The sequence below is a fragment of the Ostrea edulis genome, chromosome 1 (genome assembly GCF_947568905.1).
Source record: "Ostrea edulis chromosome 1, xbOstEdul1.1, whole genome shotgun sequence".
Lineage (NCBI taxonomy): Eukaryota > Metazoa > Mollusca > Bivalvia > Ostreida > Ostreidae > Ostrea > Ostrea edulis.
The window spans coordinates 63,337,379-63,362,737 of NC_079164.1; the positions used below are offsets into that span (position 1 = coordinate 63,337,379).

The 25,359-nt window shown below is 37.4% G+C and overlaps 1 protein-coding gene across 4 annotated transcripts in view; it reads right to left on the reverse strand.

Moving 5' to 3' along the window:
• The window catches only part of LOC125648024 (E3 ubiquitin-protein ligase MIB2-like), a 44,608-nt gene extending 28,041 nt beyond the window's left edge, over positions 1-16,567 (reverse strand). The window contains exons 1-10 of one of the 4 annotated variants that reach the window (XM_056156245.1): positions 16,506-16,567; positions 13,256-13,512; positions 12,133-12,304; positions 11,906-12,012; positions 11,185-11,358; positions 8,120-8,241; positions 7,715-7,822; positions 5,541-5,645; positions 5,150-5,297; positions 4,197-4,262 (exon numbers count right to left, since the gene is read on the reverse strand). In XM_056156245.1, coding sequence (XP_056012220.1) covers positions 4,197-4,262; positions 5,150-5,297; positions 5,541-5,645; positions 7,715-7,822; positions 8,120-8,241; positions 11,185-11,358; positions 11,906-12,012; positions 12,133-12,304; positions 13,256-13,466 — 1,213 coding nt within the window. In that variant the 5' untranslated portion in view covers positions 13,467-13,512; positions 16,506-16,567. Of the gene's footprint in view, positions 1-4,196; positions 4,263-5,149; positions 5,298-5,540; positions 5,646-7,714; positions 7,823-8,119; positions 8,242-11,184; positions 11,359-11,905; positions 12,013-12,132; positions 12,305-12,751; positions 13,513-16,505 lie in introns of those variants that run through there. The other 3 variants (XM_056156240.1, XM_056156243.1, XM_056156239.1) reach the window with 3 other exon arrangements.
• Between the last annotated feature and the right edge of the window lie 8,792 nt (positions 16,568-25,359).

A 25,359-nucleotide genomic window follows, 5' to 3' on the forward strand; every position in this document is an offset into this window, starting at 1 on the left:
GTACAAATACAAATATTTACATTTCCCAATGTTTTTGCCTTCAATATCTTTACCAATTGTAATGCCTTCAAAGCCATTTCCTCAATGTGCATATGAATCTTGATAAATATAGTACATCTATTTTAATGACTGCATGGGAATTCTAGCATAAATTAAAGTAGAAAATGTATATATAAGAAATAAATTTTGAAACACTGTACACCAACATCATTTTCAGTTAGCGCTTCATGAAGTATGCCAGCATCATTTTCAGTTAGCACTTCATGGAGTATGCCAGCATCATTTTCAGTTAGCGCTTCATGAAGTATGCCAGCATCATTTTCAGTTAGCACTTCATGGAGTATGCCAGCATCATTTTCAGTTAGCGCTTCATGGAGTACGCCAGCATCATTTTCAGTTAGCGCTTCATGAAGTATGCCAGCATCATTTTCAGTTAGCACTTCATGGAGTACGCCAGCATCATTTTCAGTTAGCGCTTCATGGAGTACGCCAGCATCATTTTCAGTTAGCGCTTCATGGAGTATGCCAGCATCATTTTCAGTTAGCGCTTCATGGAGTATGCCAGCATCATTTTCAGTTAGCGCTTCATGGAGTATGCCAGCATCATTTTCAGTTAGCGCTTCATGGAGTATGCCAGCATCATTTTCAGTTAGCGCTTCATGGAGCCAGCATAAAGCATCACAGTTCATATCCTTATGTATTTTCAGCAAGAGTACCACAAACGGTACAACATATACCCTTTAAACCTTAATTCAGTGCAAGATCTGTATCCATGATGAGAAAAAGTCCAGAAAATTATTTTACCTACTTTTAGCCTTAATCACAGTGCACCAATCAAGTTGAAATATGAACTGATTATGTATTTTTCTGAGGGAGGTTGTGACAAAATTTCAAGGCAATACCTATATTCATAACAAAAAATCTGGAAAACTGTTTCACCTACTTTTAATCCTAAGAGTAGGTCATGGTGCACCAATCCAGCTGAAATGCAAACTATAAACTTATATATTCCTCTGAGAGGAAGCATGTGACAAAATTTCAGGGCAATATCTGTATACATAACAAAAACTTGGTTTTTCTACTAAGTGATACTACAACCTTGACCTTTAACCTTGAGAAACAGTTATAGTAGGCATCCTCCGCTTGGCATAAGGTGTATGTGCACCAAGTTTGATGGTCCTAAGCTCCAACGGTTCGGTCTGTATTCTGCCTACAAGGTTTTCCTACTAAGCAATACAACTTTGACCTTTGACCTTGAAGAAAAGGCATCCTCCACTTAGCAGGAGGAGTATGTGTACCAAGTTTGACAGCCCTAGCCCCAATAATTCAGTCTGTATTCTGCCTACAAGGTTTTTTATTAATTGATACTATGACCTTGATCTCTGACCTTGAAAAACAATAGGCATATTCCTCTCATCATGGTAATTAAATGTACCAAGTTGTAAGATCCTGGAGTTTACAGTTTATTTTTGAATTTCTCTACAAGGTCCGGACAGACAGACAGACAGATGAAGCCATGCCATAATACATCCTGTTTTGACAGACGTATAAAAATGAAATTTATTTCTCAAATAGCAGTGAATTAATGACAGTGGTAGCTTAATAAGACAGACTACAGATCAATGGTTAACATATTCATATATACCTTAGTAGTATCAGCCAGGGAGACATAAAGTATTATGTATATATTGTGTATTAAAGGATAGACTTTGATTTCTTACACATGAGATTTTCAAACTTCCTCTTCATAAAGCTTCACAAATAATGATAATGTGACACTCATTGCCCATATTCCCAGACTTACCAGTATATAAAGTACATTTTCATTTAAATCTTTCTCATCTTCCAGTTTCAATGGGTAGACAATTATCAATTGTACGAAATTTAAACCAAAGTATTTTGAAGTCGATCATCTAATACATTAATACAACAGCTCCGCATATCAGGGCATATCCTCTTGCAATGCATTTTCCTCTCTTAATACATTGTATTAAATTAATCTAGTCCAGAATGAGATCATTCTTGTTTTATTACAAATAGGTAAAGGATATCTTCCTAGTTCAATCACCATATGCCTAAAAATAAGGGGTGCTTCTTTTTTTAAATTTTAAGTGAACATGTTCAATAATATCATCATTACTGTGTTGTCAATCACAACCATTCACTTTTATATACCGTATAGCAGGTTTTTTTCCACAGGGATATAAATTTGGCTTATTTTAGCAGTTAGATAGCTTTCCACCAAAATTTCACTTGCAAAATATGCATCCCATCCTATTGCGACTTCAGTATTTGAAAGAAAGACAACTCTTCCCTCTCCGCCAAAATTTATTCTGCTCAAATTATTAGCATACCTTTGAGCCAACAAATCGCCATATTTTAGACCTGTGGAATATACCCTCTATACGGTATTATCACACTGTTTAAAAGATCAATCTACAAGTTTGGGGTAATGTACCTTTTTTTGACTTCACAACAGTTTAGGGATAATATATTGTTCTTTTATACTTCTTTTTCTTGACAGGGTATAAACAGGGTATAAACTTCTCCTTGCCTGTTCTGTGATAGTTGGGAATTGTTCAATAACACTATAGCGAGTACCATGCAACTGGCTAGATAGTGACAACTGTATTTACATTTACTGTGTGTTTTCTGGTTAATTTCTATTAAAATCCGTTGCTTGTCATTTGCAACTATGAAGACGCATTTTGTTTCAATCTAGTTAGATCCAGTTTGTAGTGCTGTCCGCATATGAATATATTCATTCCACGAACTTTGTGACCTACATTTGTATTTTGCATAGCATTGTTAGAAATGTTGGAAAATATGTTTTCTGGTTTATTTTTCACCTTTTATCTGAATATGTATCATAAATAACACTTATTTAAATTCATACGGTGGTTTATTTTATGCAAGGTCTATTTCCAGAGATGATGTCCAATGAGTTTTATTTTTAATCTTATTTTCATTGTCTGATAATCTGCTATTTAAGAGACACACTTGTTTCCTAGATATTTGTCAATCTCTCATTAACTGATCTATTCATGTTGTCAATTACTATCTATTGGATCCACTCCTCAAGTGACTCAATATCCCATGCACTGTTCACACTTGATTCACGCTTGAATGACCTCCACTGTAAACCAACTTTTATTCGTGGCTACTTTATTTTGCGATTCACCTGTGGTAAACTGGTTCGCGGCTAGTAATTTTGTGATTGAGCCTTTTTCGAGCATAATGACAGACATTTAAGGATTAGTTCGCAACAAGAAATATTCGCAAAGATGAGGATTGTATCTTGTTTAACGTCTCACTCGAGAATTTTTCACTCATATGGAGACATCACCAAGACCAGTGAAGGGCTTCAAATTTTAGGCCTTTTCTCGGCGCTTACGGCCATTGAGCAGTGATCGAGGGTTCTTACTGTGACACGGGACATCTGTTTTTAAGGTCATCTCATAGGACTCCGTGACATTCACACCTGATGCCGAGCGTTTGGCGATGGAACTGTCACTACCTGTTTTATCGACTTAGGTTTGTCGTGGCCAGGATTTGAACCTTGGCCGTCTGCATGAGGGGGGAACAATCTAACCTCTAGACAAACGCGGCGGTACGATGAGAAATAAAAATTGATTTACAGTATATATATAGTCAGTAAATCTCAAACTTATATTCTGTAACCTAACTTTCATTGTTCATTCACAGGTCAATGAAATAAACATTAGTAAACCTTAAATATCATACAATTATTGACATTGTTTAGGTCAATATGATGCATTAGTTACCTGAGAAAGCACAATATCTACTGAATAATTCAAAATATCAAAACTGGTTACTAGCTAGAGCGTATAAAACGATACTAGGTTGGCCATCTTTGTATACAGCTAAACTGCAACACAGTCAAAACTAATTACAATATCAAGACACGGTTTTATGTTCTATATGACTATATAATTTGAACAAAAACAGTGACATGTTCAAATTACGATTGAATGGAAACCGTATCATTTTACATGTACAAAGATTCCAACACTGGTACTACATGCATGAACAATGGTGACTCAGAGACTCAGCAAGACAGAAAGAGACAAAGAAAGAGACTGTAATGTTGAAGAGCAGGCTTGTAGGCTATTTGCCCTCTTTTCCTCTTTCAATAAGCTGTTAAAGTAAATGATATGTTTTCCCTTTAAACTCACCACATTTATTTTCGGACACAGATGCAGTTGCTCCCCCTGACTCTTCAGATCTACTTGCACCAACATCTGTAAAGTTAAAGCAGCTGTTACAATTACAGAGGAAAAAATTGCTAAACGCATCAAAGATGCGTATAGCCGAGTTGCAGTTTGGAAAATTATGTACTCTAGCATTCACAAAGTAAAAACATGCACGTATTTAATATAGTTTATAAGTATGAAGCTTTGAATGGCCACAATAGGTATTTAGTGTGATAATGACCTTGACCTTTGGCCTTTGGATTTCAAAAGCAACATGAATCTTGAATGTCATCAGGATTTGAAGTCTGATAAACATGCACCAGCAAGTACATGTATAAAAGTTAGAGGTAAGCTCAAATCTACAGTATATAGTTAAAAAGAGACCTTGACCTTTGACCTTTTGACCTCAAAATAAATAGGAACCTTCCTCTTTTGGATGTGATAAAAATATGGAAGTCTGACAAAGACGCACCAAGTAGTATGAAAGTTAGAGATTGAACAAGCTCAAATCTATGGCATTTAGTGACAAAGTGACCTTAACCTTTGACCTCAAAATAAATAGGAACCTTCTTCTTTTGGATGTGATCATGTTATGTAAGTTTCACAAGGATGCCCCTAGTAATATGAAAGTTAGAGACCGGACAAGCTCAAATCTATGGCATTTAGTGACAAAGTGACCTTGACCTTTGACCTTTTGACCTCAAAATAAATAGTAACCTTTCTCTTTTGGATGTGATTATGTTATGTAAGTCTCACAAAGATGCACCAAAAAGTATGAAAGTTAAAGACCGGACAAGTTAATTGTGGACGCCATCCGCCCGCCCGCCCGACTGGACACCCATCCTTTGCCAATTTAAAAGCCGAGATTTGCTACACAACTCAGCTAATAAACATAGAATAATGGATATAATAAAGATATTATCATCAGTCCATACCTTCTTCCTCATCAAACTTTAGGTCTGGAGGGTTGTACTGCTTCACACAGCACGAGGGACTCAGCAGGTACTCCCCTAGCCCTGGGAACTTCACATACAGTGTTCCCTCTTTATCCACATCACACACCTTTCCTAGTTTCCCACGAAGCTAAAAATATCAAATGGTCACTTTCCATTAAAAAGCACTAAATTCTGTGTCTGTAGTTTTTGAAAAAGCAAATTAAAAAAGTTATTGTACATGACCATATGATATATTTCATCTTTTCAATCATTACCATGAATAAATAGAACCTGTCTTGTCCCTTTCACATTTCATGTTTTAGTCCTAAGTTATGTTCTAAGCGTTTTGTTTTAAGGGTACACAGTATTCTAAGTGACCTAGTTCTCTTACAATCTTCATTTCCTCTAGCCAGCCTCCATGGTTATTCTGCATTCTCTGAATCTGATTGACATCCTCAATGACCTTAATAACATCCCCCTTTAGTACAATGGACACCTAAAATTACAACAGCATACTGTATTCATTCATAATTCAACAGACTATTTTGTATTACATACAGTACAGTGGGGTCTCAATAATCCTGTCACCAACAATCTGGGCGCTTCCCTGTCTAGACAATTTTTGGAGGGAACCAAATATTTCCACATTAAGGTCTACCGGTACTCCACTTATATTGAGGTCACTTATATTGAAGTCACTTATATTTAAGTATCTTTTATAATGAAGTAAAAGTAAATCCCCAGTGACATTATTCATATAGTTTAACATCACTTATTATATTGAACTTTGGTTATAACGAACAATTCAGGTCGGTCCCCTGAATTTCAATACATGTATATCCAGAGTGGACTATATATTGCATCATACTGTCAGATTTTACTAAACAAGACATCTGTGGGGCTTAACACTCACCTGAGTATGCACATTTTTTACTTTCGAAATCATTTGTGTCACATTCTTTTATACTTCTCCAATTTTATCCTTTTTACCAGATGGTAGATATATTGGTACAGTGTATAATAATTATACATATTTGAGGATTTAGAATTATTTTATAGTTGTGTGTTAGCACAGGGAAATGGCATTTTCTACACATATTTACATTCTCAAAGGGTATTAAATGAATTTTCAAGTTTTAAAGAGGGCCAATTGCTCATTTTAGTTACCAAAGTAATGTAGATGCAAACAGTTTGCCTGCACTTGATGTGCAGAAGTAAAGATTTTCTAAAATATATTACATTTTCAACATATGATCAACAAAGCCTCATCCTAGGCCTTCGACCATAGCCCTGAACCCCGGGGTCATAAGTTTCACATTGCTCATTATAATCATACAATTTGTCTGCTTGATGTCCAGCAGTAAAAAAGATTTTCTATTGCATTTTTCAATACATTAAAATAATGTATACAACCAATCCAGTATCACCCTATAATATGAGCCCTGGGGTCATGAATTTCAGTTTTGGTAAAGGACTCAATGCTCCTTAAAATCATTTTGCTTCCTTTATGTCTTTGGAAAGATATAACGCATTTTCAATGTATGACCAACTTAGCCCCACCTTAGGACCCGAGTCCTGAACCCACAAGGTCATGAATCTCACAGTTTTGGTATAGGGCTCATTATAATCATGCAAACATTTTGCCTCTTTGATGTCCATAAGTAAAGAAGATTTTCTAAGATAAATGCATTTTCAATTTATGTCCAACTTTGCTCCACCCTGCCAAATTTGAAAAAAAATTGAAAGGGTATAGGATAAAAGAAGTTGAGAATAGTCAATTGTAAATGCATGATGGCAGATGCAAACCAATAGCAATAGGTCATCTGAGTGACTCATGTGACCTAAAAATATTGAATTGACTGAAAATTGTCCATTGATTTGGAGAGTCATTTTTTGCTCCTAGGCTGCCTGTCACTCTCAGACAAATTTAGCAAGGAGTTTATTGGCAATGTAAAAAAAAACACCATATATTACATTGTCTGATCGATATGATTACTTATTGTGTCCCTCTGTAATTAACTTATCTAAGTGCCTTTGTCATATGACTGAATAATTCAGAGCTTTATGATTGGCTGACATCCAACAAACAGGATGTTATATTCACTTCCATGTGTCTTTGAGGTTTGATTTTTCAAACACTGAATTAAAATAAATTGGAAATTCCCAAATTGATACAATTGGTTATCATTTTGTGGTCATTCAATGAATTCTTGCATTGCAAATATAACATCGCATGGTTCCTATTATTCTAGTTTATTGGGTCTGCAGAATTTTGCAGATAGGAATAAATCCACAATTATTACAACCACAAAAAATATGTACATACAGGTATATATATGTATAATGCAACCACAGAAATTGGAAACATAGAAAATAACTTGCTACCTTTTAGGGGTGTTATAGCAAAACTTTCCATCCGCAAAAATAACCATTATATGGTATGTTGATTCATATATCCAGATGCTTCATATATGATCTGGACCAATTTGCTCAAAACCAAAATGTTCGGCTTAATGAGATTCCATTGCACACATATAAATGACTCCTCATTTTTGCCAGACTTACCTTCTTACATGCTTGTCTGTATATCAGCCAAGGTCTTCCAGTGACTTCAAAGGCTACAAAAATTCTGTCGTTTTCTAATTTCTTTACGACCCCTATCTCTCCAACAATCTACAAGGATAAAAGACTGTTGAATGACTGTGCACATTTATGGCGATTTCAAGGAGTGCTTAACAGTATTCTGTAAAATTGCTGTTTTTAAATATGGGCCATTTTTTCATGGTTTGAGAGAAAAAAATGATGTCTATTTCAAATTGAGATCATTCTATACTATGAATACTCACTTTCTTGTGTTCGTGAATTTGTGGGCATGATCACATCACGCGCAAACTACAAAACTTAAAGAATCCTGCCAAATTGAGTAATCATACAGATTTATTCCCATTATTTCTGAATTCTGTTACTGACCTTTTCCATTTCATCATTCCATCCCCCAAACTCCTTGTTGAGCTGTTTGAATGAATCGGTGTTAATATTGACTTGCACTCTGTCACCAATATTAATATATGAGGGCTTCTCACAGGACAAGTCTGAAAACAGAATTCATTATTCAGTTACCTGTATAATCATCATGTCTTAATTAGTGCTAAAATCATAATATCACTTAACAAGAGCAATACTGCACAATGCACCCATGTATATATTCAGTAATGCACCCACGTATATATTCAGTAATGCAGTAGTAATCAAAAAAAAAAGAATTAATATCAAAATAAACCATTCTATGGTTGAAAAAAAATTACGGCTCTGACAGTGTTCTTTTGGCACTTTCGATCTAATATCGTTGAATATTAATGGAATCTTAGATCTAAATATCAAATTGAAGAAATGTATCACTCTGATAAAGTACATTGTAATTGAGAAGCAGAACTATTGTTTTTTAAAATATACTTGGCACAAAAACTGTAGGGAACATGTACACAATGTTTGATCATCCTAACCTTATCTGTATTGTTTTTCCTTTATGATTACCAATGACTTTGACCTTGAGAAATACCGGTCATCTGCAGCTTCCTCTCACCATGGGGAACATATGCACTAGGTTTGAGTATCCTAGTTCCCTCTATCCTTTCCACAAAGTGCTGATGGGTGAACAGACACACAAAAACACTGAACTATACAATAACACAACTGATCTATCCTTAACAAGAGGCCCATGGGCCTAGAATCGCCCTTCTGATACATTGTAGAACAGGCAAAAATTCTCACTAACCAAGATTCATCAATTAACAAAGTTTGATGATCCTAGCTTTCATAGTGTCCAAAATATGCATCTAAAATTGAAAATGTGAAATTTGAATGTCTGCAAAATTCAAAAGTAGCTCACTGTGACCTACTTTATTATAAATATGTTTCGAGGCCTCTAGACGCATCAACTTACAAGGTTTGATGATTCTAAACCTCTCGGTATCTGAAATAACAACCTAAAATGTATTCATAAATGATTAGCCATAAAATTCAGAAAGTAGGTCATGGTGGCATACTTTTCACATGACGCAGTTTAAGGTCCCATGATCCATCAACTGACAACTTTTGATGATCATAGGCTCAAAAGTGTCCAAGATATGCATCAAAATCCATTTAATAATAATTACCTGCGAAATTCAAAAAGTAGGTCACCATGACCTATTTTTGAGACAACACGATATTAGGTCCTAAGATGCATCAACTGACAAAATTTTATGATCCTAGTCCTTATACTAAGCAAAATATTAAAGTTTTAACAAAACAAAATTTAAGGTCAACTTTGAAGTAACCTTGAGACCGCACCCTTTGCCCCAGGATGATGCCTTGATATCCTCATCCTTATGCATAAGTTTGGTGATAATTTGCCCAGTGGTTCTTGAGAAGAAGATTTTTTAGCAACCACTACTTTTGTTTGCATTTTCCTAATTATCTCCCCTTGTTAAATGGTCACAACCCTAATTTTAGTACAAATGAAAGTCCTTGGGCCAAGGATACCCTGTGACAAATTTGACAAAAATTGGCCAAGGGGTTCTTGAGATATAGCCCTTTTTCCAAAAAGTTGACGCACACCGCACGCCAGACATATGGCCATATGATTAGCTCTTTGAGCCTTCGGCTCAGAAGAGCTAATAAAAACCGTTCTATTTTGTTTTGTGCCTACGAAATTACACATGTAATTTTACCTTGACCTTTGACCTTGAAAAACAATAGGCTTTTTCTAATCATTGAAAAATTATGTGTATCAGATTTGATAATCTTTGCATGCCTTATAATTTTGTGAGTTTGACCTTGCCCTTTGATATACATGTATGCCTTTGAAATCAAAAGGCTTCTTCCTCTAATAAATGGGAATATGTGTACCAAGTTTGACAATCCTTGCCTTATAAATAGAGATGGCAATCAGTCAAAATTTTATAACCGCTTAGTTGCAAAGTTTTTTTTACCAATTAACTGTCTAATCGTTGAAAAATAAAGATGAATTACAACTTCAAATTCTTAGTTCTTTGATTCACTGTAAAACAATAAGACTAATGCTTTAATAAGTAATTAACACACACACACAAGAATATGTTTTATAATTCAAAATTTTCAATTTTTGCAATGCCATTCCAGAACAGTGCATTTCATTTATTAATCATTTTATCTTTGATATCAGGCTTCAAGTTTTTGTTCCAAAAATAATTTGGTCAAGATGAAAAGAAATGGCTTTGTAGTTTATTTATGAGAATTCCTGTGGTGGATAAAATCTGTTCAGACAACACAAAAGTTCTTTCTTACAGGACATGTAAGCTAGTTTCATAGAACTCGGCTGACAATTCACAATCCTCATAACAAGATTATCAGTAAACTTGATGAATGCTCCCAGAAGTGCATGTAACCAATGAACTAACTACTTTATATGATGAATGACTTGATAAAGAGATGTTTCTATTTGTAAAGAAAATGTTTAGTGCTCAAACATGTTTCTACTTGTAAAGCAAATGTTAAGTACTCAGATTTATCTCAGGCTTGTATATGAAAATTTATTGAAATATAGGCCATTATTCATATACAAGTCATAATTTTGAGTGACCTCGACCTTTCAAAAATATCTTTTTCATATGTTTTGAGTGATTTTGACCTTTAAAAAATGTCTTTATTCATGTTTTGAGTGGCCTTGACCTTTACAAGATGACCTTTAGTGACCTTTGTCCAAAAGTTATTTGCACAACAATGAATAACTGTTGAAATATTCTTGAAATAGGCTTCTTAATAATGCCTTATCCACCGACTTTTTCCCTGGTTCTGCTAAAAAAGAGGCAATAACAAAAATAACCATCTAAGTACTGGTATTGTACATAAAGACATCAATTCATAAACAGCATGCCAGAGTTAAGTGGTAACTTCATGATCTGCCTGTAACTATTTTGCAGAAAATTTTGACAAATTTTTACAGGAAAAAAAATAAGGAGGCTTGTATAAAGTGCTTGGGAACAGATGAAGAAATGACCTTCAGCCTCTCTTACCTCCCAGTGGTAGATGATCACAATAAACAGCACCCAGAGGGAAAGGCTCCACCATCATTAGTTCTACTCTCCCATTAGCACCAACTTTGTGCTTTGAGATTGTCCCTGACCAATCTACCATTACACCTCCATTGTTGGACTGGCCAAAGTTTGCATATTCTACCACTTTTCCCTCTGAAGTTAAAAAGAATAATACAATTTTTAAAAAGAACTTGTACACTGATTGTTATTTCCTCTGCTATTACAACATTTAATAGAACTGCAGACTAAACACATCCACACTATCCTGAGATGTAAGTCCGAGTTTTCCATACTCAGAATCTGAAAATAAGGCAACCAGTGCACACTACTTGTAAATGCAGGCAATTTTAACAAGTTGCTAAATAAGGTTAAGACATTACTGTAAATCTAGTGATTACAGGAAGGGAGAAAATGCAATTCACTCAGAACAGACCGGGATTCAAACCTGGGACTCCTGAATCTCCAGTCAGGTGTTCTACTGACTGAGCTATCTGGCCACCGGCAATCAACTTACCTGACTAACCACCATATTAGCACATCTTTCAACATGACAACAATCATTCTGTACCTCAATCACAAAAGTCAGTTAGCATATTTTTAGATTTGTTGCATTCATGCAATAATATAGTTATATGTATTACAAAACAGGAAAGAAAAAATGGTACATAATTCATACTGCCTTCCCATTCCATGAAGATACCTTTTCCTATCCCATCTTGATCAGATGGAAACATCCTTACAACAGCATTTGGCCCTATCCCAAATATCTTTGTTTTTCGGCTTCTATTACGTGCTGGACAAGGGATGCTAAAAAATAAAATTTTGAGTACCAAAAAAATCATTTTGGAAAATGCCTGAATTTCAGTTCCTTTTAAACCTTTTAGATAAAAATAATGTGAAAAATTGTGTTTGCAGTGTTGTAGTTACCATGCTGTCATGCTGTTGTCATATCTTACAAACACATGGCCTTTCTCATGCTTGTCCTCCATATAGCAAGTTGTACACAGATCAAAGTTATCGCACTCCACACATTTCCAACGAAATCCAGCCACCCCATGTCGGTTACACTCATCACATGTGATAGAGCGAAAGAATATGCCTGAAACATTTCAAATATTCTATCTATAATTCATAAGGTATCCACAATATAACTTGATTTTTCTGTTAGATGATATACCCTCTACCCCCCCCCCCCCCCCCCCCCCCCACCCACCCCCCCACCCGTACACACACCCACACTTAAACTTATGTGTAAAATGACTGTTTTCCTAGGTCTTATGTTGAATCATGTATAGACAACATATATATACTCATGAAAACAAATCCTCTGTGTACTGGAACAAGTGAATTACCTTAACAAGTGACAACTTTCAAACATGAAATCATGACCCCTGGGGGACATTCTAATTTGACCCCCGGAAAAATAAATGATTCTGCAGTATTACATGGATATGATATCTGTATAAGTACAAACCAGTCTGTTAAATGTCTATCATTCGCAAGTACAATTCAGCCTGTTTGACGTCTATTATCCATAAGTACAAACCTGTCTGTTGGATGTCTATTATCCATAAGTACAAACCTGTCTGTTAAATGTCTATCATTTGCAAGTACAATTCAGCCTGTTGGATGTCTATTATCCATAAGTACAAACCTGTCTGTTGGATGTCTATTATCCGTAAGTACAATTCAGCCTGTTGGATGTCTATTGTCCATTAGTACAAACCTGCCTGTTGGATGTCTATTGTCCATTAGTACAAACCTGCCTGTTGGATGTCTATTATCCATATTTACAAAACTGACTGTTGGATGTCTATTATCCGTATTTACAAACCTGTCTGTTGGATGTCTATTATCCATATTTACAAAACTGACTTTTGGATGTCTATTATCCGTATTTACAAAACTGACTGTTGGATGTCTATTATCCGTATTTACAAACCTGTCTGTTGGATGTCTATTATCCGTAAGTACAATTCAGCCTGTTGGATGTCTATTGTCCATATTTACAAAACTGACTGTTGGATGTCTATTATCCGTATTTACAAACCTGTCTGTTGGATGTCTATTATCCGTAATTCATTCTGACCCTCCTCTCCCTCGGCCAGACATTTGGTTACATTTCCATGATAATCCCACTGGACTACACAAGTTTTCTCCTCCCTGGAAATCTCTATCACTGTCCCCACAAAGCCATGGCCACCATCCTCATTATCATGATCCCAGTCCGGACCCCGGACTACACGAACTCCTACATCCATCGTTACAACATTAATGTTCTTCTCTCTCACTCAAATTGTTATTCCTCTGAAAATTAATCATTGGAGAGAATGAAGAACTTTTGCACATTCCATTCACTAGAATAGGAGAGCATTCAATTAACCCCTGGACTCAAATCACTAAGCAACAAAATAGCTTATTCTTAAGCACTAATGATATATGATTCAATTTTTCTAGCTGTTTCATATTCTATCTAAAGTACTTCATGTATCATTATATATTTACATTTTCAATCTTTTTTGCCTTTGACATTCTTTACTAATTGTAATGATAGCCATATCCTTGTGAATGTGTTAAGTAGTCGTGTTCTTAACAATGTATGAATCTTGATAAATATAATATACAGTGTATACGGTACATCTATCTTAAGTTTTTAACAGCTGGGAATTCCGAGAGAAACGAAAGTAGAATGTAAATATGAAATACAAAATTTCAGTTTTGAAAATGTATGAGGGTATGAACTGCAGCACTTCATGCCAGCATGCTATTCATGAGGCGCCACCATGAATTCATGTATTGTAATGAGTGTGCAATAAAAGAAGAAAATAAAACAGATCAGATATTATTTGACTCTGGTCAGATAGTCTACAAACTTAACTACTCTAACACAAGTCTAGCTACTGCATATACACACACACACCCCTAATATCATTACCCCCAAAGATAACCTGTCTCTACCCTAAGTAGGCTTTTTCACAAGTTTCTTCAACAGGATACAAGATTGATTGTAATGACCAGGATTCAAACCCCTGACCCCTGAATCTCCTGTCAAGTGTTCCACACATATTGGCCTGTCACTGTATGGCACTCAATATGACCAATAGCAAGCTAGATTATGTTCCATGCACTAATTATTCTATATCAACAAATTATTCAGGGGGGGGGGGGGGGGGGGGGGGGGCAGGATAAAAGGAGGAGAAAGGGGAGGGAAGAGGAAGAAAGGGGATGACCTGCCCCTGCATGGTTTTGATGCAAGATAGGGTTTGGTTTTTCCATTTTTATAAGCCTTAATGTAAGATTGCCCTACTTTACATATAGGAATGATATCACCTATAACAATGTTAGAGATTTCAATACTGAATAGCTATATGTCAATATCCTCATTGGAAGATCTAAAGGGATTATAAAACCCCACCCCACCCTTTGGTTGTACATTTTTTACCAAAAAAAAAAAACAAAACAAAAAAAAAAATTAATAATAATTTTGGGGTCTTCAACTCCCTTTTGAGAGCAGAAAAGTTACAAATGGGGTTGAAACTCCCCTCTCCTCCTTTTGAAAATTTTCTGGGTCTGCCCCTGATCTTGATAATTATAATCTATCACTTTCTATCAATGTAATTTTTCTGGGAATATCATTTCATTTCTTAGGTTTAACATATCATGTGTAAATAATTTTCAGATATGCTATCTAATCTGACTGTGGCAGTATTTTTTTCTAAATATAACGATATACAATTATTTCATGCCTACTCGGGAAACAGTCAAAACTACTGTCCCGAGGTAGTGGCGAAGACACGGAATACTGTTGTCAGAGGCCATAGGCCAAGGACAGCAGTTTCCCGGCTCTTCGCCACTATACCGAGGGGCAATAGTTTTGACTGTTTCTCTAGTAGGCATGAAATAATTGTTTTATTACCTAATCTGCTAATCAGGCAATAGTTTCTCACGTGACCAGGTAACAGTTTGTCACATGATCGGGTAATAATAGGTCACGTGATGAACTGTTTCACCCCTGCTCATTTTGTGTACCTTTCTCTGCTGATTAAAGTTGGAAAACAGAAAAAAATATGTAATATCAATTTATATAGTAGATTAGGTAATAATCAAAACTATTGCCCCTCGGTATAGTGGCGAAGAGCCGAGAAACTGCTGTCCTCAATGTAACTCACAAATCAGGGTAAAAAAAAAAATTCAGCACAAGTTCACTCAGGTACCAAGTGGGATAAGGGAAACCTCGGGACTGAATTAATATTTCATTCAGGAACTCGTGGATTCTTATAATTATGGTAAGGGGGAGGAGGATCAAAGAGGGAGGGTGGGTGAAGGGAAAGAGAGAGGGGGAGGGGGTATACGGAAGGACTAGATGGTATATAGATGAACATACACTGAGGTAATTTCGGCCCCTTTATTGGCAATTTTGGTCATTTCTTTGGTAATTTCGGTGATTAGCAGTAATTTCGGTGATTCTATGCACCCCAATGACAGCATGTATTAGGACTGTATATTTAATGACTCGAAGAATCATTTTTCACTGTGTATTAATTGTCTCTACTTGTATCAATAATTATATATATTTATTAGTAGTAGTAATAGTAGCATTCTCTTTAGAGAATACCTGTCTACTTCTCTAAAGAGAATATATACTACTACTAGTAGTTAGTCAGGTAGTAAGTAGCATTACGTACGCTCACCCACCACCTTATTCTCTTTAGAGAAGTCGAGAGGCATAGCCTTCATCGACTTCTCTTCGCAAGCTCTGGAAAACGTGTAAATGCCGGAGTCGGTGACGGTTTATGCTTCGACCGACGTTTCGACTCAAATGTGCCTGGATTTACGCAATAGACAACTTGTTTTCAAACATTTAGCAGTAATGCACAAAACCGTCACAAGGAAATCAACACTTACTTGCTTTTAATCCATTGTTGAAAATGGATTAAAAGTAAGTAAGTGTTATTTCCTTGTGACGGTTTTGTGCATTACTGCTAAATGTTTGAAAACAAGTTGTCTATATTGCGTAAATCCAGGCACATCCGAGTCGAAACGTCGGTCGAAGCATAAACCGTCACCGACTCGGCATTTACACGTTTTCCAGAATCAAAATATGAATGCTTGCGAAGAGAAGTCGACGAAGGCTATGCGGCGTATGCCTCTCGACTTCTCTAAAGAGAATACCACCACCTCACAAATGGATATTTTATAAAAGGAATGAATATCATTAACTATCGTGTATATTTTAATATATCATATGGGCAATATCATTTATTTATTCATCCATTCTCATTACTTTTAACTTTACTTACCTTCTGCTTTCGATACGCAGAGAAAAACAAAAACGAAAGTAGGTTTAACCCAAACAAAAAAAAAGGGGGGGGGTCACGGTATGGAGAAATACTTGGGGATTGTGTGATGCGCTGTCTACAAACCTATACTACTGATCTGATGTAAAAGTTAACTAATTATAAAATTTAGATGACTCATTTCCTTTATCAAAGGCTGCATAAATTTATGTTTCAAAGCCAAATTACGTAAGAAAAAAAATATAAACCCTCTTGGGTTGTCATACCCGGTTTAATTAGATTTAATTATCTTTCCAAAAGGAAAATGACTAGTCATCATGTGATAAATTATTTTGCATCTTGTATTATAAGCAGTAGCGGATCCAGAGGGGGGTCCGGGGGTTGGACCCAACCCCCTTATTTGGGACAGTTTTATATTTTTTAATATGCGTAGGCATTTATCCTTTTCGTTTACAAATTCAATTATATTACAAGTCTCTTATTAACTGAATGATACAGATATTTATTTTTTATCGATTCATTGGATATGATCTAGTGCAATTTTTAGATCATCTCTCTGCCGCCCCCCCCCCCCCCTTCCAAATCACTGGATCCGCCTCTGATAAGACATAATTTTATAAACTTGTGGATTAAAGAAAATGAACAGCAAAACGGCAAATCAAGAAACTGTATTACATTAAAAAATAACTTTGGAAGAGAGCACTATTCTTTATTGCTAATAATTTTGATCAGAGGAAAAACATATATGATATTTATAAACTTCGCGTTTCTGCTCATTAACTAGGCCTAAATATGGAAAAGGGAAGGTACACAGGACTACCTCCTTAATTTAGATTATGCTATCCAATTTACAATAAGAAGGGGGTTGGAGATGAATTTCCCTTTTTACTGGTCTGTCCAAAATATAGCAATGAATGACGACAGTTATCAATTCAAACTTAGAAAAATTATGAAAGCAAAAAAGCTTTGTGTTTGATTGGATTTTTTTTCTTCTTCTAAAAACAGTAAAAGAACAATTCACATCAGCAGATTTATTAAAATAAATGCATTAAGTCAATTATTGCTCTCATTAGTTGAATTTTAATGCGCGCATTAATTCAATCAAAGAGAGCAATAATTGAATTGATGATAATTTGGCGCTCCATAGACACGTAGCATCGTTTATCGAAGTGTCGGAGGAGAAATTGTCTTCCACAATTGCTGACAAGGAGAAAAGGGACCTAGAAATTCTCTTTTGCCCAACCTTCATACTTCTAAATTGGAGGGAGGGAGACGCCGTTCGTCCTTCAATTCATCTGTTCATTCTTTATTAGATTTTTACCATTCATTTAATACTACCACCAAAAGAATGGGGGTGGGGGCCAATTTGCCAGTTATATCTTATTTTGAATGTGAAACTAACTTAACTTGCTTGTAAAAATAACGGAAAATGAACGTTGTCAAAAAAGTGGAGGGGCAGCCCCCTGATTCTATGTGCCCGATGTGTTGGTATGTATATCTTTTTAAAAGTACACATTTTTCCTGTGCGCGAATCTGTCGACATTAATTGATATCACGAACATTTATATAACTTTGTAAATTAATAGCACAATCAACGAACAATAATGCTCTTAACACATACATATTACTAATCATTGGAGAGGGAGATTACAGGGGTTATACCCCTTATATATATATAGAGAGAGAGAGAGAGAGAGAGAGAGAGAGAGAGAGAGAGAGAGAGAGAGAGAGAGAGAGAGAGCAGTTGAATAACTGGCGGCCGCCATATAAATTAAGTGGCGGCCGTTAATTTATATGGCGACCGCCAGATAAAAGGTGATTGACTGATTGATTGCAGTGTGTTGGTGTCTCACCACAGGGTAGTGAAATGCGTCTAGTGTGGCGGGGATCAAAATTGTAGATCTACTGCTGTCGCTGGCTAGCCTACTTGTAGGTGAAATGGTGAGTCGAGTGCGTAAATCTTGCCTTGCCAGTACAAAGCCTCTACACTACCAAGACTCCTTTCAATGGCTCCCCGTGGCAATGCACGTCAACTGGAATCTAGTATCTCAGGCTAAATTGAAAGGGAATCTCGGAGTAGCAAGGACCCAGAGATGCAGTGTGTAGGGCCACCGGCGTGTGGATATGCCTAGCACTCATCAGCCTTACCCCAGCTATGGGTCAAATAGCTCCGCTGCCTTGTGGATACCCATTTATGAGAAAGGCTAAGGGAGAGGTAACCCTAACAGAAACCCTAAGTGCTGAAGTCGGAGGTGATTGGGCCATAACTGGCGCACTTTAACAGACCACAACACCACGCATTTACAACCATTATGACACTTGAATCGCAACTAATCGATATGGTGCTCGCCCTGTGATATCCCACCAGGCAGGTGCAGTGCCGGGCTCCCTACCTCGAAGGAGCCCAATCAATGCTACTGGAGGTACCTTGATTTCGTCTCGTGGAGCCAGGGGACGGTTAAGGAAAGCTACTGGCCAAAAGAACAACCCAAAACAGAAAGAACAACCAGTAATTAACATCATGCACTGGAATGCAGAAGGAGTATATAACAAAGACAAGAACTGCAGCGTTTTCTTCATGAAAACAACGTCAACATCTATTGTATCCAAGAGACACACTTACAGGAAAGTAAACCTTTAAAAATCAGAGGATACCAAGTTTTCAGAAGTGATAGAAAAGAAAGAAAGAAAGGGGGTGTGGTGACACTGATAAGAAACAATATAAACGCCAGAGAGACCAGTCGTTATATGAAGGAAGATGAATATCTCGAAGTGAAAGTTACCATCAAGGACCGCACCTTCAACATTATTAACTACTATTGTCCAAATGATAAGAAACTCTCATTAGATACCATACATATACCTGACAGCAATTTTATTATTGCAGGAGACTTTAACAGCCAATCTCAGAGTTGGGGGTACAACACATTAGATAAACGAGGAGAAGACATAGAAGATTGGCAAGATAAACACCACCTTATTCTCATCAATGATTCAACTGATACTCCTACCCTGTACTCACGTCGATGGCACACAACAACTACACCAGATCTGGCTTTTTGCTCAGGTGACGTGAATAGGAATATCAGCAGAAAAGTATGTGATCAGTTAGGAGGCAGTGACCACCGACCTGTTATACTATCCATCAAAGAAACAGGAATACCTTTGCATGCTCCCCCACCTCGATGGAATTGTAAGAAAGCGAACTGGAAGAAATTCGAAACATGTACTGATCAACTCACAAAAGACATAAAAATAGAAGGCAAGAACATCAACAATGTTGTCAAGATATTCAATGTAAGCATAGTGAAAGCAGCAAAAGAGAGTATACCAAGGGGTGTGAGAAAAGACTACAAGCCATACTGGTGCAATGAAATCCAACAAACACATGATGCACTCACAACAGCAAGAGAAGAGACCGAGACAAATCCAAGTCAAGAAAATAACATTAAGCTCCAACAAAGCAAAGCAAACCACCTAAGAACTAAGCTTCAATGCCAGAGACGTGGATGGAGAGAAAAGACAGCATCTCTCAATATGGAAAAACATTCAAAAAAGCTATGGAATTTGACAAAAGCTCTTAATGATGAAGGAAATAGAGGTCATACCATCACGCTAGAACATCAAGGACAAACGACCACTGGCAAAACTGCAGCAAATGCTTTTGCAAAAGGTTACCAGACTGAGGGTGATACGAACATTCCTTCATTTCTTAAAAAAGAAGTAAGACAAGAAGAAAGAGAGATATCAAAACAAGATACCCATGGCATAATGCAGAGAGAGAGATCACAATTGATGAATTGAAAAGATCCATTAAAAAGTTGAAAAAGAAAATTCTCCAGGTCCCGACAACACCACCAATGAGATGTTACAACACCTTGGTAACTCAGCACCGAAAACACTGCTTGGTATCTTCAATCTAAGTTGGATTCAGGGACAAGTAACACAATGTTGGAAAGATGCTATAATGATGCCAATACTAAAGAGAGGGAAGAACAAGTCAAAGGCTTCCAGCTACCGCCCTATAAGCCTAACAAGCAGTTGCTGTAAACTGATAGAACGTATAATCAACAAGCGTATGCAAGTCTATTTAGAATCAGAGAAGATCATTGGACATGAACAGGCAGGCTTTAGACAATACAAAAGTACAGAAGACCAGACAACACATCTAGCACAGGTTATTGAAGATGCCTTCCAAGCCAAAAAAGTAACACTTGCTGTATTCATAGATCTACAAAAAGCCTTTGATAAAGTATGGAAAGATGGACTACTAGTAAAATTGCTCAGATCTGGAATCGGTGGTAGAATGTACAAATGGATCAAATCATATTTGAACAACAGAAAAGCCAGAGTTTTGGTTGATGGACAGTGTGGAAAAAAGTCCTTCTACGACAAGGGGTTCCACAGGGAGGAGTACTCCCGCCGACCCTTTTTATCCTTTATATGAACGATCTTGTTCAACAGCTACCAAAAGGTGTACGCACAGCCCTTTATGCAGATGATCTTGTTCTCTGGTGCTCAGAGGAATATACAACCACAGCAAAATACAGAATAGAAACTGCTTTAGACAGGGTAGTGACATGGGCTGAGCAATGGTGTGTTACAATCAACAGAGAAAAAACAACTGGAAATCTGTTCTCACTCTCCCAGAAAAACCAATCTGTACAGCTTAAACTGGGCAGCACATCACTAGAGATTGAAGACCAACAAACATATCTTGGAGTAACCTTTGATAAAAGAATGACATGGAAGCAGCATATAACATCAGCTGAAGCAAAAGCAAGAAGAAAACTAAGCATCATGAGGAAATTGGCAGGAACAAATTGGGGTGCCAATGAAAAAATATTAAAATCAGTTTACCAGGGGAATGTTCGTCCACATCTCGAATATGGATCTACCTCATGGATGACAGCAGCAAAAACCCACCTACAGACCTTAGACAAAGTACAGAACCAGGCACTACGAATCATCACAGGTGCCATGAAGTCAACCCCAATACATAGTATGGAGGAGATAACAAACATAACTCCGCTAAGTAAGAGAAGGGCGTGCGATGCAATGTTACAAGCCGCAAAATACTGCTGTACTGAAGATCACCCAATGAATAATAGACTAAAGCAACTCTCATCAGACAGACTGAAAAGATCTAGTTTTGTATTAGAGACAAGAGCTTTACAAAGAGAACATCATGAATAGCTACCAAAGCAAGTCAAACCTATAGTCTTTTCTGTAAATGACTACCCTACTGAAGATAAACTGAGAAATATCAGCATTCAGACACCAGTACCAAACATCACATCCAAAGATGAACAATCTGATATTGTAAAGAAAACTCACACTATGACCATGCTAGAAGATCAGTACCCCTCTGAATTTTGGATAAGAGTATTCACGGACGGATCAGCCACAAATGCAATAAAAAACGGAGGGGCTGGTATATATATCCAATATCCAAATGGAGAGCGACAACCTGAAGCAATACCAACAGGCTTGCATTGTTCAACTACAAAGCTGAAGAAAAAGCCATCAGACATGCTGCACATACCATCACAGACAAAGTCAATATCACAACTCCAGTTGTTTTCCTTACAGATGCTCTGTCTGTATTACAGGGCTTGACAAACAACAAGCTACCATTACTAGAACAGGCGCTATTTAACATTCAAAGTCGCATAACAGTGCTACAATGGATCCCTTCGCACTGTGGAGTCTGTGGTAATGAACAAGCTGACATTCTCGCAAAACAAGGTGCTGGACAACAACAGGAGGAAAACACAGTCTGCCTTGCAGAGATGAAAACCATAATCAAATCTCTGTACAGAAAATTCAACCATCAAGACAGTTACCACCATCTGTCGAGACCTGAACAAACCGTCATATTCAGACTGAGGACAGGACACAATAGACTAAACAAACATCTGAACAGAGTGATGAAAGTGGTACCATCCCCAATGTGTCCCTGTGGTGAGGCAGAACAAGATACAACACATATTCTACAGACATGCAAGAACCATCAGGCAGTGGGACAAAGGATATGGCCATTACCAACAACCATCCAGGAAAAGCTATTTGGAACAGTGGAGGACTTACAGAAGACCACCAGATTCGTAGAGGAAGCAGAAATCCAAGTGTAGAGGCGAACGACAAGAAGAAGAAGAAGAATTGATTGCATATTGTTTAACGTCCCTTTCGAGAATTTTTCACTCATATGGAGACGTCACCACTGCCGGTGAAGGGCTGCAAACAGGGGCGGATCCAGGAATTGCGGTTACGGGGGGCGCCGCTTTATGAGGCAGGGGGTCTGGGGGCGAAGCCCTGGTGGGGGCCCAGGGGGCAAAGCTCCCGGAAGCTCCTGGATTTTACAGATTTTATAGGTCTTGAAATATATCTCCTATTTAGTCTTTTGTACTATTTTCTATCATTTTTTATGAGGTGAAATTAATAAAATGACGCAAATTTTTAAGGGTTTTTGGAAAAAATTAAGTTCTCCCAATAAAGTAATTCGAGAAATCAATAGAATTTGTCATTTATTTATCCGGGAGTTGAAGAAATTATTGCTTCTTAAATTGTTTTGTACATTTTTCTAAACAAGATATCACGATTTACGTTAAGTTTGAAAATTTTGGGGGGGGGGGGGGGGGGGGGCGCCGGCTGCGTCCCCTTAAATCCGTTACTGGCAAATTTTAAGCCTATGCTCGGCGCTTACGGCCTTTGTTTACCGTGCCACGTCTGCTGTGACACGGGGCCTCGGTTTTTTCGGTCTCATCCGAAGAACCTCTCCACTACTCGCCTCTTACAACAAGCAAGGGATACTTAGGACCTATTCTAACCAGGATCCCCACGGGATCAGATAAAAAGTGGCTGCCGCCAGATAATAAAGAGGAGACCGTCAGTTAAACTAAGTGGCAAATGAATATTAATTCTATACCCTGGCACCTATCGTCGCCCCCCCCCCCCCACTCTCTCTCTCTCTCTCTCTCTCTCTCTCTCTCTCTCTCTCTCTGTATTATGTTACTGACTGACGATAACATTGTATATTGTGAACCTTTTCAATAAACAGATTATTCACCTACGTTCGATGCGTTTTCAGTAACTTTGTGAACAGATGCAGTTGTTGTTTACAGGTGTTGCATGGGTATCTGCATTTGATGTGAAATTTATGTCTTGCGCATCAATTCAATTGTTGATATCACTGATTATTTGAAGATAGCGACAATTCGATTATTGCACGCATCAATCCGATTATTGGGCGCATCAATTCAGTAGATTTTAAGGCTACCATGCAATAATTGAATTAATACATACCATAATTTAGAATTAGAGATATTGTTAATTATGTTAAGATATCTTTGAGTGAATTGACTGTTTCTTTAACCATCTTTCCTTGGCCCTTTTCCACGCCTCTCCTGGTCTTCTTACTAACTTCTTGTAAGCCGCTGCTCCAGTCGTTGCGTTCTTCACACTCATGAGATCTCGTCTTTCACCACACATTTGAAGGATTTCGTCGGAGAACAAGGGCTAAGTTTTCTGACGGTGTTTTCCCAGGCATGGAGGTTATAAAACTTTTGGCGTACTCATACTGAAACTCAGCCATGTTTGTATGGAATACAACTCTGAGCAAACATAGAAACATACTCGAAAAATCTTGAGCATGTACTCGTGCTCAATTTGAGTATGAGAATGATTTTTATAAAAGTTTCATAACCTTCACTTTTGAGTATGAGTGTGATTTAGATCACAGAGTTTGAGTATGAAAACGTACTTAAAAGTTTTATAACCTCCAGGCCAGAACATCGTTGGCTGCTTCTATCATGGTTTCATTGAATTTGTTGCTCATTGTTTCTGCGTCCTCCTCATATCCAGATCAAACTTTAGTCTGGTGTTCTTGGGCTTTTTGATGTTCTTAAGCCTGACTCTGAAGTTTAGTATCACCAGGTCACGATCACGCACATGGAAAAAGGCCAAGGAAAAATATAAATGAAGAAACAGTGTACAAAATAGAAGAAAACCTCAACAGGAACAACAGCGAGAAGGCATTCCAGGTTGTAAAAGATCTTACAGAAAAGAAACAGTCGCGAGTCAGCACCATTCAAGAAAAAAGGAGGGGGGGGGGGATTGCCTCACAGAAGAAAAGGAAATCATTGACAGATGGACAGAGTACAATCACCAAACCAGGAGAGACACTGATAGCTGACATGTCAGGAATAAACGAACGACGACTACCAATCCTGCGGAAGGAAGTAGAGGCAGCAGTGAAATCACTGAAGAACAGGAAAGAAGCAGGGGCAGACAACATACCAGCTGAGATGATCTAACATGGTGGAGAAAAAGTGACTGATGTCCTCATGAAAATCTGCAATAAGATCTGGCAGACTGGAAAGTGGCCAACACCATGAACCCAGTCACTCATCTTCACTATCCCCAAGAAAGGCAACCTACAACAGTGCCAAAACTACAGAATCATCAGCCATGCGATCAATGTGATGCTGAAGATAGTTCTTAACAGACTAGAACATCATTGCCAAAGAACAAGTGGAAGAAGCACCACAGAACAGGTCTTTCGAGTTCTGTGCAAGAAATACAACCAAAACAAGATATTTACCACGTCTTTGTTGATTTCAAGAAGGCGTTTGATAGGGTATGGCATGAAGTGGTGTGGGCCACTATAAATGAATACAACATGGGTCAAAAGCTGACAAATACCATCATCTGTTGGGATCTGTCAGGGTTGTCTCCTCGCACCAACCCTATTCAACATCTTCCTGGAGCGCATAATGACAGAGCCAGATACCCTAAAAAATCACCACAGCAGTGAGCATATGTGGAAAGGTTATCGCAAACCTACGATTTGCAGACG